Source organism: Alosa pseudoharengus, unplaced genomic scaffold (genome assembly GCF_046254945.1).
Source record: "Alosa pseudoharengus isolate Yale_2024_CS ecotype anadromous, Long Island Sound unplaced genomic scaffold, YU_APseudo_1.1 YU_APseudo_1.1_scf_22, whole genome shotgun sequence".
Taxonomy (NCBI): domain Eukaryota; kingdom Metazoa; phylum Chordata; class Actinopteri; order Clupeiformes; family Clupeidae; genus Alosa; species Alosa pseudoharengus.
The window spans coordinates 29,693,206-29,708,007 of NW_027468680.1; the positions used below are offsets into that span (position 1 = coordinate 29,693,206).

Below are 14,802 nucleotides of genomic sequence, written 5' to 3' on the forward strand. Positions count from 1 at the left end.
CGACCGCCATTGTAGCAGGCAGTTCACTGCTCCGGGTTAGTGTGTGCTTCACCTCACTGTGTTTTTACTGTGTGCTGTGTGTGTTTCACTAATTCACGGATTGGGATAAATGCAGAGACCAAATTTCCCTCACAGGATCAAAAGAGTATATATTATACTATATACTTATACTTATTTCATGCTCAATTCAGGTATTGCTTGCATGTAAACTTACCTTCTGAATATTATAAAGATAACGGGAATGTAACAAACAACTGATCAAACTGAATTAGCTAGATCACTTCACATGATAGTTGTTCATACCACTGACTGACACTGAAAGTTAATCTTTTTGACTTCCTGTCACTTCACATGTACATCCCTATGGACTGGTTTCCCCTCAGCTAAACACTAAAAATAAAAACAAGCACCCCAGCGAGGAAAGAGACAAAGGCGCTTTATGAGCTACACATTGACACATTTACAGCAAGTCTTTATAGCATTGCCATGGTCTGTCCCATGTGTTTGTGATCATCTTTTTATTTCAAAATACATTACTGGCAAAGCCATATGTCCTACAAGATGCATACCAGTTTGCATTGCAAAATTAAATAAGCTTTCCTACAGAATAATCGACACAGATGTCTTTTTATACACCTGATCTTATTGAATTTACTTTATCCTTGTGGTTTTGTAATGGTAGAAAAACAGTTCCATTTGAATAATGTCAGAGGCATGCACACTAGAACAGCAAAGATATCATAAGTGTGAAGTGCAGAAGTCATAATTTCTCCTTCTTAGGAAATCCCAGGCCCAGAGTACCATTACAAAGGGAAAGGGTGATTTATCGTTATGCTTCTAGCACAACCCTCAGAGGCAACAGCTGAAAAATGAATGGTGGCAAGCAAGCAGGACAAGGGAGGAAGGAAAAAAAACCTCACCCACGTTAACATGAAAAAAGCCATGCAGGGCATCCCTCCATATCACCAGATGTAAAGAACACAGAGGTTGCTTAAGTGCAGGACTACCCATTTAATGCAGGGACAACAGGAAATTGCAATATAATCAGACACTCTAGTTGTGCACCATAAATGTTATTCTATAAAGATCTTAGATAAATCCAAGCATGATGCCAATCTGTTTGACATTTTGCAGAGAAAAGACTATCAAAATATTAAAAGAAATATTATCAAATTGTGGATCTGGACAGGCAGAATCCATCAGCTGCTGCTTGTTTCTTTTATTGCTCTTTTGAAATGATGAACTGTGATGTGCACCATGTCAAGTTTGCCGAGCATTCCTAAACAACAGGGATGACAGACTGATGAGAGAGAGAGAGGCCCTCTGTTAATGTAGAATCTCTAACTGTCATCTCAAGTCCCATGGAATGAATCACCATTATGGAGGTTCAACTCAATTTCCGAAAAATGGCTTTCAAATGGACTACATGAAAACAAAGGAAATAACTTTGATTTACCAAATGGATGCACCAGCTTAATGCAGTTAACAGAAAATTATTTTAGTCAATGTGTCCTTTGGACCAATTAATTCAGAAATAAGGACATGCACATACATGTCACAATAGTGCATACTACAAATGAAACTTTTTTGACTACTTGCTTTACCTCTACAGGTGTTTTGTCCTCATAAAGAATCTGAAACACCAGAATAAAAACCTCCATGAACATTCACGACGGCCAGTTTGGGACACGAAGAGGCAACTTCAGGGGAACAGGGCAAGTACCCAAGCGCATGCATGTGTGTTTATTTGTTTATTTGTTGGCATAGAGAAATATTATTGTAGCACTCAAAGAGTGTTTACAAAAGACCACTGTTGTGCTCAGCAGAGTACTGTCATTAGTGGACCCAACAGAAGCATCATGCTGGTCTGGTGCCATACTGAACCAAGAGGAGCTGCCAAAGAAGAATGAACTCCGAGTGTCACAAGATGTTGTAGTTAAATCTAATGGCATACAGTAAGAACAGCTTAATCTTAATCTCTTCTGCTCTGGGGCATGTGTTCTAGTCATAAAATCACACCCCCCTCAAGTGCCTTGAAGCATGTCTTGAAGGACAGCTTTATGCAGAGACTATTAAAAACATTAAACATAAATATCACATACAAAAAGGTGTGTGACATCATTTAACCCTATCATCATATAATGGAAGATGTTACAAAGTTTAACTCATTCTGATTTTCTAATTAATTGCTGGGTCTCAATGCAGCAACTGTTGCTGTGGGACTTCAAAGGAATAAGGGAAGGCACTGAGGTGAATAGCAAAATACATGAAGCCCTTCCAGCAAATGTGTTTGTAGTACATCTGTGTGTTCAGTACCTATATAATAATTATAAATCTGGCCTGCAGGTTTTAGCAGTGAGAAGACTGTAGTGTACAGAGAAAAAGTAACGTTGAGCGCCTGTGAAATATGGGAATGAGATCTTTTCCTCTGGCATTGTAACTGCGTTATGATCTTATGAGTTGAGCTGTAAAGCAGCCTGCTTTGATTATTCACAGTAAAGACTCCATCCCAATAACGGTAGAAGATGTCCATTCTAAAGTGCTATTCATAATTAAACTTAATTTAACATTAATTGAGGCTTATTAACACTGATGTTCATTTAATTAATGGCTTATTAGCAGATATAACTTTATGTAACACAAAAATGCTTAATTTCAAATAATCCACATTTATGTTGTGTATGTTGGCTTTGGTATATAATTTGGTCATCTTTCTAGATTAGGGTTAGCGTAACTCTGAGCACCCTATTCATCTCAGCATAGATGATGTCTACTCAGCAATCAGTGTAATGACCTTCATGAGACCATCAAAGATCTTTGACTTGCATCAGTGTTTTGCACTTAAACAAACAAAAGTTATCAAATTTCACAGGGACCTGGGAAATCTCCTCTTTGAAAATATAAACTACTGTTTGCACTGATGAAGCAGAACAAAACAGCCCAACTTTGGGATAACTGATGTGGAAATGGGATTTTGGATATTTTCCCAAAGCACATTCCCAGGACAGGAACTAGTGTCCTAGCTACTTCATGTGAATATGAACATGTTCAGAACAATGTGCCAAAAATATGTGGGTTATGTTCACAACAACATTGGAGAAAATATGTGCATGATTTGTTTTAAGAGCTTCAGTCACAAATTATATTGATTTATCAAATACATATAGAATATGAGCCAAAGAAAGGCATAGTACCCACACTGTGTCCAGGGAGATCATAACTGAGATACAGTACAGTCCTATCATAAGACCCATAGATCTGAACACAACTTACGTGCAATACTGCATCAGTTCACTAAGAACAGTCCAGGATATGATACTGACATGACCCACTTCTTGATATCTTGCTGAGCACCGAATGCCACAGAGAAGAACAACACAGCCACGAGTGTCTCTGCAGTGACTGCTCATTCCCAGGCTCTCAAACGGAGTGGCCTGCGAGGTGCTTTGATCTGAACACCAACCCGCCAACATAAATGGACACACTGTTGTTCAGGCCAAAGCTAGGCCTCAAGGGTCAAGCCAGCCAGTCATCTGGCACTAACCTTGCAGGCTCTTGCGCCACCAGTCTTTCATAACTCGGGAACACAGGCCAAGCCATGATGATCATCAAGCACTAAACGGCTCTGAGGAACAGAGGATGGGAGAGTGTGTGTGTGTGTGTGTGCTGGGGGGGCACAAAGGGTTGAGCGAGGGTGGGAGAGATAGTTACATTTAGACAAAAACCTTTTGGACCACTCGGCAACGCGTGACTGCACTTGAGTGATGAGGAATTTCCATCTCAAATGGGAGACGCCTGTCAGCACGGGTCGACAAGGGAGAGCCACACCACATTTTCGAACCAGATTTCAGGAGCGGATCACATACAGGGACCCTATTCCACTCCTTCTGCTCTGACGCTCTCTGTAAGCTAAAGCAGACACTCGGCACAGGGCCTGTGAACAGTCAAGAACATGCTACATCACTGCCTTGGCCAACTGCATAAGGAGAACCCCATAGACAAGCAGTTGGAGCTGTTTCTACATTAAAATACAAAGAGCCCAGTGACAGTTATGTAATTTTACACATTCCTCTTAATGGACACATTTATTTGACCTCAGAGGCACTGTCTGACCCAATCTGACCACTGCTCTACCAAGCCAAATGCAATCTGCATGCCAAACAGATGTGACCCCGGGCCCACACATTCCACATCCATCAACACGTTGCTGCGCATTATAAAAACATAAAGCAGCAAATGTATTGCCACCCCATCCTGCATAAGTGTCTCCATTTTAGGAGAGAACAGGGCGGTGCACAAGATTTACAGAAGAATAATTAAAAGCGGGGTGAACAAAGAACAGACATGGAATCGTGTCCAAACAAGACCACAGAGGTCTGTGAAGAAGGGGGAGGCTGATTCCACAGGTGGCAGTTTCCAAAAACGACCCTTTGCATGCGGACGGAGCTTTGAGGGACAGAATGCGCTCACTCCCCTCCAGTCCACACAAACCTCCAGTGGAGTCCCAAATGTCACTCCACCACAGGCCTTGAGAGAGCGATGACCAGAAGGGAAAACAAGACGATGCCAGATCTCCAAACAATCATCTGGTTTCCCTCTGCACTGGGGCCGTCAGGCCCTTGGTGCTGTTTTCAGAGCTGGAGGCTTGCCTACAGATGTTCAAGGAGGCTAATAGGGAATGTTGCACAGCCCTCGTTAGGAACTGACTCGTTCCTTTGTGCCATGACGTGGAGTTGAATAGAGACCACTGTTTGCACAGAAGTATACAGGGCCGGGAAGTGAACGCATGTAGCAATCACATGGGTCTATTAAAACCAGAAGGGGGGACACGGCACACATTTCTAGCTCCTTATTCAGTCTCCATCTCTCGCCGCTATGTGCCGACTCTGACTGAAACTTCACACAAGGGAGTTCCTGTTCACAAGGTGTCGGGAAGCTTCTGAAGTGGCACTAATCTTGTAAGCTGCCTGGGTCAAACGCCATCCCTCAGTGCATCTGAGGCGCCAGCTCTGACAGGGTCAAAGTCTACGCTGACCTGAGTGCCAATTCATGGCAATCAAGCTGATTCCTCTCTTTGTCTCCCCTCTGATCCATGGTCATCCAATACAAATGGTCAAATGGCTTTTTGTATGATTCATGTTACATAACTGTGCTGCTTGCAGCACCCCTGAAAAAAAAGTTCTCATTCATGGCATGTAATGACACACAAGTCAGCTGAGCGTGGCAGGGTAGGCCTACAGAATCAAATCTATTGTTCAGTGGCAAGTAGGCTGCAAACCAAGCCCACAGACGTTTGTAGTCTTTTTTTGTAAAGTTTTCCATTGATTGTTTCTTGATTCCTCGACCAAGGTCGCTGACCACACTGATATTCATATTATAGGCCTGCGGCTATTGTATTTCACACCAAGTTCACATGCGGTGAACTGCATATTTCATCGACCTCTATTAACATGACAGCCTGCAGTTAAGCTCTCTGAGGGATATTAAATAACTTTCGGATAGCGAGACGGACAGCTGCTGCTACACGTTCCAGTTATGCCAGACAATAATGCTGGTCTTATCGTGGGAGGAAACCAACCTGCATTTCATTGGTGTTTCCACATAACATATCACGGTGACAACAGAGTAAATAAGGTATCCAAACAATCCCCTACTTGCACTCAGTCATAATGTAGGTTACTACAATTGAGGTTTTAGCCTTCAACTTGATGTCGACAATGTCAGTTCTGTAGCCTTCCACAAAATCTCAAGAGACTTAACGTTGTGTAGCCTTCCATCAATACAACAAAGACTAGTGGAATTTAAGACATCGTTAGGGTAGCCAGATAAGAACCATCGGGCACCAAAAGCCTAAACAGCTTCATGGAGACGGAAACAATCATAACGCTCTATCAACTTTGTAGCTGTTACTTCCCAATTTATCCACTTTCTCGATCTAGCCTATGTTGGTAGCCTACAATAAACTGCTATTGAAAACTTTACTGCTAATTAAGAAGTCACCGGGTTAAATCAAAGCAACCACTTCGTTAAATGCATGTGTAAAATAGGACAAAATACCATATTTGAACTTTATCAGTGCGTCTCTGTAAAGTGCAGAGGACAAAGCGGTAGACCGTCCGTCCCACCCCCGCTACTTTCCCATAGAGTCGAGTAGGCTACTTACAGGATGGTGGTCTGAGGAGACACGGCAGGTACAGCTTCCAGATTTAAATGCATACATCTAACGGTAGTGCGAAAACATAAACAGCGGCTTGGGCAAGAGGAGACGACGTGAGGACCACAAAAGACCAAGAAAAGTCCAACCGCCGCTAAAAACGGGGGTAAATTTCGGCCAGTCCACATCGCCATTGCAAGCGAGTCAGCCGTGCTGAGAACTCACCGCTTGCTACCCCTCTCGCCGACTAACTAACATCAGTTATTCTAAAGCTTTGGAATTCGGCAGTCACCATACGCTCCCTCCGGATAACAAAAAGTAGGGCAGTGTTACAGATGATGTGAGACGGGTAGAAGCCAATCAGGAACTCCTTTGACAAACATTAAGACCCAAAGCCCATCCTACCATCTATCACAGATCATAAACATTGTTTTGGTCTGTTGCTTCATGGATGGGTCGTGCAAACATGGCTCGAAAACAAACGTAAGAAAGCAACAGTTGAGTTCATGACGCTTAATTTGTTTGCAACCTAGTAATACATTTAAAGTTAAGGTTTCATGTTTTGGAATCTAGTAATACATTAGTACCTACAGAAAAGTAGCCTATAGGCCTAGTAAAAGAATAGAGTAGGCCTAATAGGTAGCCTAAGTTATGTCTTCCTCAAACTAGTCTTCACACTCAAATGAAAAGTTTCTTTGCAGTGAAACTCTTAACAATGTGGTTTAGTACAAAGACTCCTCAACTTATTGTAGCCTAGCTTTGGCCAGCCTGTTAACATGTTAAGATTTCTTGATACTCCCAAGAGACAACCCTTACAAAAAATAACTGCACTGCAACTTCAAGTGTCAAAACTACTGTTTTGGAGGATTTTGCAGTTCACATGGAAAAGATGCAACATGACAAAACTGAATCGCACTACCCTACATTACCACACAAGGGGTTTATTCTATTAATAAACCTTAAACTCATAGCACGTACTGCTCTGCACTTTACTGCAAAAATGCAATATTTTGGACGTGGAGATTTTATTGTACTGCAATATGCTAGACAAACTGCAGTATAACGATTTGTTTTGTCCCATAACTGTAATTTTGTTAATGTAAGGGAAAGACATAGATCTGTTTTATTATTTGTCTGTGGAAAGTAAGCTACATTCATTGCAGTTGCCGTTACTTCCCTTGTTCAGAATATGTTAGACAGAGCCAAGTAATGTTCTTGGAACCTTCATGATAGTCTGTCAAAATAATTTCACTATTTAGTGTCCCTGTGTGTCTTGCATGTACCCCCAGGAGGCCTACACTCTTCTAGCGCTCCGGTGGTACCATGCTGCCCCCTGCTGAAGCTGAGTTGGAACTGCACTACAAACATGATTGCTCTGAGTGGATGTGCTGCTGGCCCTATGTGCTGGCCTCGGTCCCCTACTTTTTGACAAGGTACCAAACTGAGGCCACACTACACTGGCTTTGTCAGTGTTGATTGAGGATACATTGGAATTATCTCATTACTTAAACAGCACTTTAAACAGCAAGGGTCAGGTAGCTCGCGAGCTATACCATGCAGCTCCCCACCTGTTTCTGAGTAGCTCTCAAAATAAGGTTCAGGGAAAATGTTTGTGAATTTGATAACAAAGTCACTTGGTAAACCTGATAAAATTCCTATCAAATCAAATTCACAATCTACAAAGACAGTCAGAAGGTAAAGGAATTGAAAGGAGCGTTAAAACTCATGCAAAACTTATTCAGCTGTTTTGGGTGAAGATCAGTATGTGAATACATGCTACTATTAATAGCCTATAAAACATTTGTAACTCTCGGCCATGTTCATTTAGTCAAAGTAGCTCTTGAAAGAAAAAAGGTTGGCGACCCCTGTCTTAGGGCATCTTACTTATTTTGCTTTAGCAATGATGTAAGGACCATATAGGCTATTTAATTCTCACTCTCTATCATACTAGATGTCGACAATGTCAGTTCTGTAGCCTTCCACAAAATCTCAAGAGACTTAACGTTGTGTAGCCTTCCATCAATACAACAAAGACTAGTGGAATTTAAGACATCGTTAGGGTAGCCAGATAAGAACCATCGGGCACCAAAAGCCTAAACAGCTTCATGGAGACGGAAACAATCATAACGCTCTATCAACTTTGTAGCTGTTACTTCCCAATTTATCCACTTTCTCGATCTAGCCTATGTTGGTAGCCTACAATAAACTGCTATTGAAAACTTTACTGCTAATTAAGAAGTCACCGGGTTAAATCAAAGCAACCACTTCGTTAAATGCATGTGTAAAATAGGACAAAATACCATATTTGAACTTTATCAGTGCGTCTCTGTAAAGTGCAGAGGACAAAGCGGTAGACCGTCCGTCCCACCCCCGCTACTTTCCCATAGAGTCGAGTAGGCTACTTACAGGATGGTGGTCTGAGGAGACACGGCAGGTACAGCTTCCAGATTTAAATGCATACATCTAACGGTAGTGCGAAAACATAAACAGCGGCTTGGGCAAGAGGAGACGACGTGAGGACCACAAAAGACCAAGAAAAGTCCAACCGCCGCTAAAAACGGGGGTAAATTTCGGCCAGTCCACATCGCCATTGCAAGCGAGTCAGCCGTGCTGAGAACTCACCGCTTGCTACCCCTCTCGCCGACTAACTAACATCAGTTATTCTAAAGCTTTGGAATTCGGCAGTCACCATACGCTCCCTCCGGATAACAAAAAGTAGGGCAGTGTTACAGATGATGTGAGACGGGTAGAAGCCAATCAGGAACTCCTTTGACAAACATTAAGACCCAAAGCCCATCCTACCATCTATCACAGATCATAAACATTGTTTTGGTCTGTTGCTTCATGGATGGGTCGTGCAAACATGGCTCGAAAACAAACGTAAGAAAGCAACAGTTGAGTTCATGACGCTTAATTTGTTTGCAACCTAGTAATACATTTAAAGTTAAGGTTTCATGTTTTGGAATCTAGTAATACATTAGTACCTACAGAAAAGTAGCCTATAGGCCTAGTAAAAGAATAGAGTAGGCCTAATAGGTAGCCTAAGTTATGTCTTCCTCAAACTAGTCTTCACACTCAAATGAAAAGTTTCTTTGCAGTGAAACTCTTAACAATGTGGTTTAGTACAAAGACTCCTCAACTTATTGTAGCCTAGCTTTGGCCAGCCTGTTAACATGTTAAGATTTCTTGATACTCCCAAGAGACAACCCTTACAAAAAATAACTGCACTGCAACTTCAAGTGTCAAAACTACTGTTTTGGAGGATTTTGCAGTTCACATGGAAAAGATGCAACATGACAAAACTGAATCGCACTACCCTACATTACCACACAAGGGGTTTATTCTATTAATAAACCTTAAACTCATAGCACGTACTGCTCTGCACTTTACTGCAAAAATGCAATATTTTGGACGTGGAGATTTTATTGTACTGCAATATGCTAGACAAACTGCAGTATAACGATTTGTTTTGTCCCATAACTGTAATTTTGTTAATGTAAGGGAAAGACATAGATCTGTTTTATTATTTGTCTGTGGAAAGTAAGCTACATTCATTGCAGTTGCCGTTACTTCCCTTGTTCAGAATATGTTAGACAGAGCCAAGTAATGTTCTTGGAACCTTCATGATAGTCTGTCAAAATAATTTCACTATTTAGTGTCCCTGTGTGTCTTGCATGTACCCCCAGGAGGCCTACACTCTTCTAGCGCTCCGGTGGTACCATGCTGCCCCCTGCTGAAGCTGAGTTGGAACTGCACTACAAACATGATTGCTCTGAGTGGATGTGCTGCTGGCCCTATGTGCTGGCCTCGGTCCCCTACTTTTTGACAAGGTACCAAACTGAGGCCACACTACACTGGCTTTGTCAGTGTTGATTGAGGATACATTGGAATTATCTCATTACTTAAACAGCACTTTAAACAGCAAGGGTCAGGTAGCTCGCGAGCTATACCATGCAGCTCCCCACCTGTTTCTGAGTAGCTCTCAAAATAAGGTTCAGGGAAAATGTTTGTGAATTTGATAACAAAGTCACTTGGTAAACCTGATAAAATTCCTATCAAATCAAATTCACAATCTACAAAGACAGTCAGAAGGTAAAGGAATTGAAAGGAGCGTTAAAACTCATGCAAAACTTATTCAGCTGTTTTGGGTGAAGATCAGTATGTGAATACATGCTACTATTAATAGCCTATAAAACATTTGTAACTCTCGGCCATGTTCATTTAGTCAAAGTAGCTCTTGAAAGAAAAAAGGTTGGCGACCCCTGTCTTAGGGCATCTTACTTATTTTGCTTTAGCAATGATGTAAGGACCATATAGGCTATTTAATTCTCACTCTCTATCATACTAGAAATTACAGGAGATATGTACAGTTTTAAAGAACACAAAAATATAGTTTTTATTCAGGTTTTAGTACAATTTCAGTCTTTGGTCACCATTGAATTTGTTTTAGCAGTGTTGTAATGACCAATCTTGCAGCTGTTGACAGAACCCCCAACCAGGCCACGGAGAACCATAGATATTCTAATATTATATTATAATATCTATGGGCAGAACCACCATTATGTCCTCAAACAGAACCTTTTTTGTGGTTCCTGTAAATTTCCTAGTATGGGGTTAGTTTTGTTGCACACACAAATGTGCATACACATTTCTTATTCCATTTCTCAGATAAAGTAGTGATGGAAATACTCTTTGGAAGGTTTCTATGGAACTGTGGAATCTCTGATGTGTCCATAAGATCATAAGACCATCCATAAGATAAGAGTGGACAAACATCAACATAGCAAACTTGTGGCAACACAATATTTCTTTATTCAGAGTAAGATGTGTCAACATCCAGCATGACAAAAATTGTACAAATTTCACAATTTAAAAATGAAATATCACAGCAACTTGTGATCTCACACATTTATAGCAAAATTAAAATGTCAACAAATCCATGCTGTGTAGTACAAAAATAAATTAAACTTCAGTTCCACGGAGAGCACAATAGTTTATACAAAATCCTGTCTTGTTAATGAGTACTTAAATTAACCTCCAAATGAACAAGTTAGAATAAATAAACTCTGATGAATTCACAATAATTTATATGAAATTTCAGCATTCTAATATGTGATACCTTTTTGTGTTCCCTATGTAAATAGTCACAGATATCTTTTTTAAATTTGATATTATGTACCAACAGTAGATGAGCAGCAGGTTTGTGCTTAAAATCCCTTTCCATTGTACTGATGATAATTAAAAAACTGATACTAGCTATTACTCTACTGAAAGCATTACTATATTGGCAAAAAGCTTCAGACACAATGCTGTGGAGGAAGGCATATGCAGCTATGGAGGATGGAGTCCTAAAAGAGGACATAAAGTACAATACATGAGATCAGGTGAACGACAAGCACCTTTGCATTAGCTCTCGAAAAAGGCAAATTTTTAACATGGTCGCTAACAACTAATAGCACAACAGAAATTGGGGAGGGGGCGCCCACAGACCTAGAACTGCATCACCCCAAAGATTAACTACAGAGTGTGTTTAAGATTTTAGTCTACTGGCAAATAAAAAGAGATTTTCCATCTTTAATACCTTTTCATTGATTATTTGACCATTTTGTACAGTGATTAGATATAAAGTGCAGTTGGGGATATTCAATGATCATATAACATACCAAAATGAAATTATATAATTGTCATCTAATTGATAATATTACTGTTATCAGTATCGGCGTTATTTTGATTGGAAATCCCTGTAGTCTCCCTCCATGATACTGTTGATACTCCTTGCAGTTTTTTTTTCTTCCAATCGCGTGCCAAGAGACACATGGAAATTGCACAGCGCCGCTTATTAGGATATATCTTTAGGACAAGTGCAAATAGTCTACTGGCACATAAGTGGGGACAATGACCCTGTAAGTCCCGCTCTCATTCTCTACATATATATTCTTTACAAAAACCTTGTGTCTCGATTTAGGCTCTCAAGTACTGCTTAAGTTTCTGTAAAAACATCAAAACATGGAAACGAAGGTGTCCCTGTGCAAAATTGTACATAAAAGAAAGAGGAACTCAGAAAGAACAATTTACCTCTCACCTTTTAAACTGAATGTTTGTATCCCTCCCTTTTCTAAAACATTTTTTGTATTAAAAGATTTATATAAAAATTAATATTTTACATATAGTAAAAAGATTTATCAGTTCTCCCACTATGTTTACAAACAAGAAATTGCATATACCCAAACTGTTTTCCATGTAGATTGCATCCCATATCTATAAACATGTGATTTAATATTGCTGAGACGCTGCCCGATTCTAACTACTACTGCCATTTTGAAAATTAAACATAAGTAAAAGTTCATGCTAGGATGATGCTTGGAGTCTAAATTGCCATCACCTTGTTGCTGATTGAGTGATAATGGCTATCTACTAAAGCAAAATAAAGATGTTTTTTTCTACTGAAGAGAATAGTCCTTACTAGATAATGGGATTTTCACCATTGGGTTTCCGTGTCATGATGTTTACAATAAAACTGTAACATTCATACATCAAGTCAGTTTCTTTTCGATGCTCATTTCCAACATCTTTTTGAAGTGCCCCCACTCGCCGCCACCAAATTTATATATTTTTTTTAACAAAAGACAAAAGAGTTTTCAAGCATTGTTAAAAAATAAAGCAATTTACAACCAAGTCTTGCTTGGACACATACACACAAAAATCTCATTGAAAATTCCATTAAATCATCGGATGAGGAGAAACAAATTTAAAAAGTAGCTACCTCCTTGTATGTCCTCAGTGATATATAGATATATTTTAATTTTCATCATCAAGGTCAAGGTAACCTCCTCAGCTTATGCCACTCTGTCAGCTAGCATTAAAAAGTACCTATGTCTGATATGATTTGCCTTACTGTTCCGAAATATACACTAAAAATGTGCATACATGAGCGGCTAAAAACATTACATCACACTATGTTAGCTCATATGAAAACGTACAAAATGTGAATGTTTTTTTGTTTTTTTTTGTTCAAAAACTATTCTGCCAGTAACTATTATCATTGAAAGCAAGACAAGAAAGAAAAAAATATGATGTTTTGAAAGCATAACACTTATCTTTTTTTTTAAAAGAACTGAAGTGAATATTTAACACTGTCTGGTAAAATTACAGCAACAAACCATGAGGCATCCTGTTTGACTTTTTTGTTGTTTTTCTTTTCTTTTGTTTTGTTAGTGTCTTTTCCTCAACTTTTTTATGAGAACATGCCTTCCACTTGATGGGTGGCTACACTTGTATTCCTTGTACCGCTTGCTTGATATTTTCCAACAGGGCTTTATTTTCTGGACTCTGGTATTGATCTTGATTTGTGTACATATCTGTCAGTGTTGTCACATACGCATCAAAGTTTTGCTCGCTGATTGGCTCCTGTAAAGTATTGAGAAAAATGGACAAAGGTAAATGAGATTTGTAGAAAGACAAAACAACTCCATATTAAACAAAACTGTAATCATGAGGTATATTTCTTTAAATCTATTATCAGAGGGTAAATGGAGTCACTTACTCTAATGACAATAAAAAAATAATGGCACAAATGGCACAAATTATTTCGCCTAAATCATTATTTAAATTTGTACGTTTTTTTTGTGTTTTCTGATAAAACTGGAAAAAATGTCTTATGCCATTATTTTAAGACGGTGATGATACAACTTCAAACAACATGCAATGAAACTGACCCTAAGAATGGTTATCCAACACTGAAGGTCACTTGAATACTTTTTAGTTTGACATTCTTTCAATACAGAACAAAACACACCATAACTTTCTGCCATACTGTATAAATTTGTGTAAATATACTGAGAAAAAAGTAACTATCCTTACACAAGATTGGTTCTTTAGTCATTAATCAGCAACGACTATACAACCACATAATGACAGAAGAAAGCAGTGCCGCTTAGGCACCCCACTGGCCAGCAGTGACCCTGATTAATTGTAAGTTCATTAGTATTAGCATTTGCTAGTACATTAGAGTTACATTAGTTTTGAGAGTTTGAGATTGTGATTGTTCCATTCTGTGGAGTGGTGGTTTCCATTTCATATAGATACATATGCATCTGAGTGGATCCCTTCCACTCATAACAAAGAGTTGGTGACTCAAGAGTGATATAATGATGTTATAACCTACCCATACCACCCAAAAACTGTTGAAGATTGTCAATTGTGAAGTAAAAATAATTTGAAACAAGCTTTTTCCATCAGAACATGTTTGGATGAATGAAAATGATGTTAATATAACAGGATCAACCAGAGGAAAATGAAAATGATATCAGTTGATCTGTGATTATATGTGACAAAAAATATTTGCTACCCAGACTCCAAGCCTTACATGTTTAGCATGTGTAAGACATCTTGAGCATGGTCAGTTTTAGAAGATTTTAAATCTTTTTTTTTTCTAAAAGTAATAACCTTGAACGCCATACAGAACTAATAATTCTAACATTGTTTGATGGTTAGAGCATCATTCTGGCCTTCTGACATCATTTTAACATAAAAAAAGATCACAACAAGCATAAAAGCAATCTGATCAAAAGTCAATCTAGATCTGAGTAATGATTCTTAATAACATACAGTATAATGTCTTCATGTGCACATGCCCCAGAAAACAGTCT

At 39.3% G+C, this 14,802-nt stretch overlaps 2 protein-coding genes across 4 annotated transcripts in view; both read right to left on the reverse strand.

The window, feature by feature from the left end:
- pxdn (peroxidasin) overlaps positions 1-8,870 on the reverse strand; it is a 57,356-nt gene extending 48,486 nt beyond the window's left edge. The window contains exon 1 of one of the 3 annotated variants that reach the window (XM_076299651.1): positions 8,561-8,870. In XM_076299651.1, coding sequence (XP_076155766.1) covers positions 8,561-8,745 — 185 coding nt within the window. In that variant the 5' untranslated portion in view covers positions 8,746-8,870. Of the gene's footprint in view, positions 1-6,163; positions 6,473-8,560 lie in introns of those variants that run through there. The other 2 variants (XM_076299647.1, XM_076299649.1) reach the window with 2 other exon arrangements.
- Positions 8,871-13,420: 4,550 nt separating this feature from the next.
- The window catches only part of myt1lb (myelin transcription factor 1-like, b), a 56,805-nt gene continuing 55,423 nt past the window's right edge, over positions 13,421-14,802 (reverse strand). The window contains exon 27 of the mRNA XM_076300032.1: positions 13,421-13,561. Within this exon, the coding sequence (XP_076156147.1) occupies positions 13,421-13,561 (141 nt within the window). The remainder of the gene's footprint in view (positions 13,562-14,802) is intronic.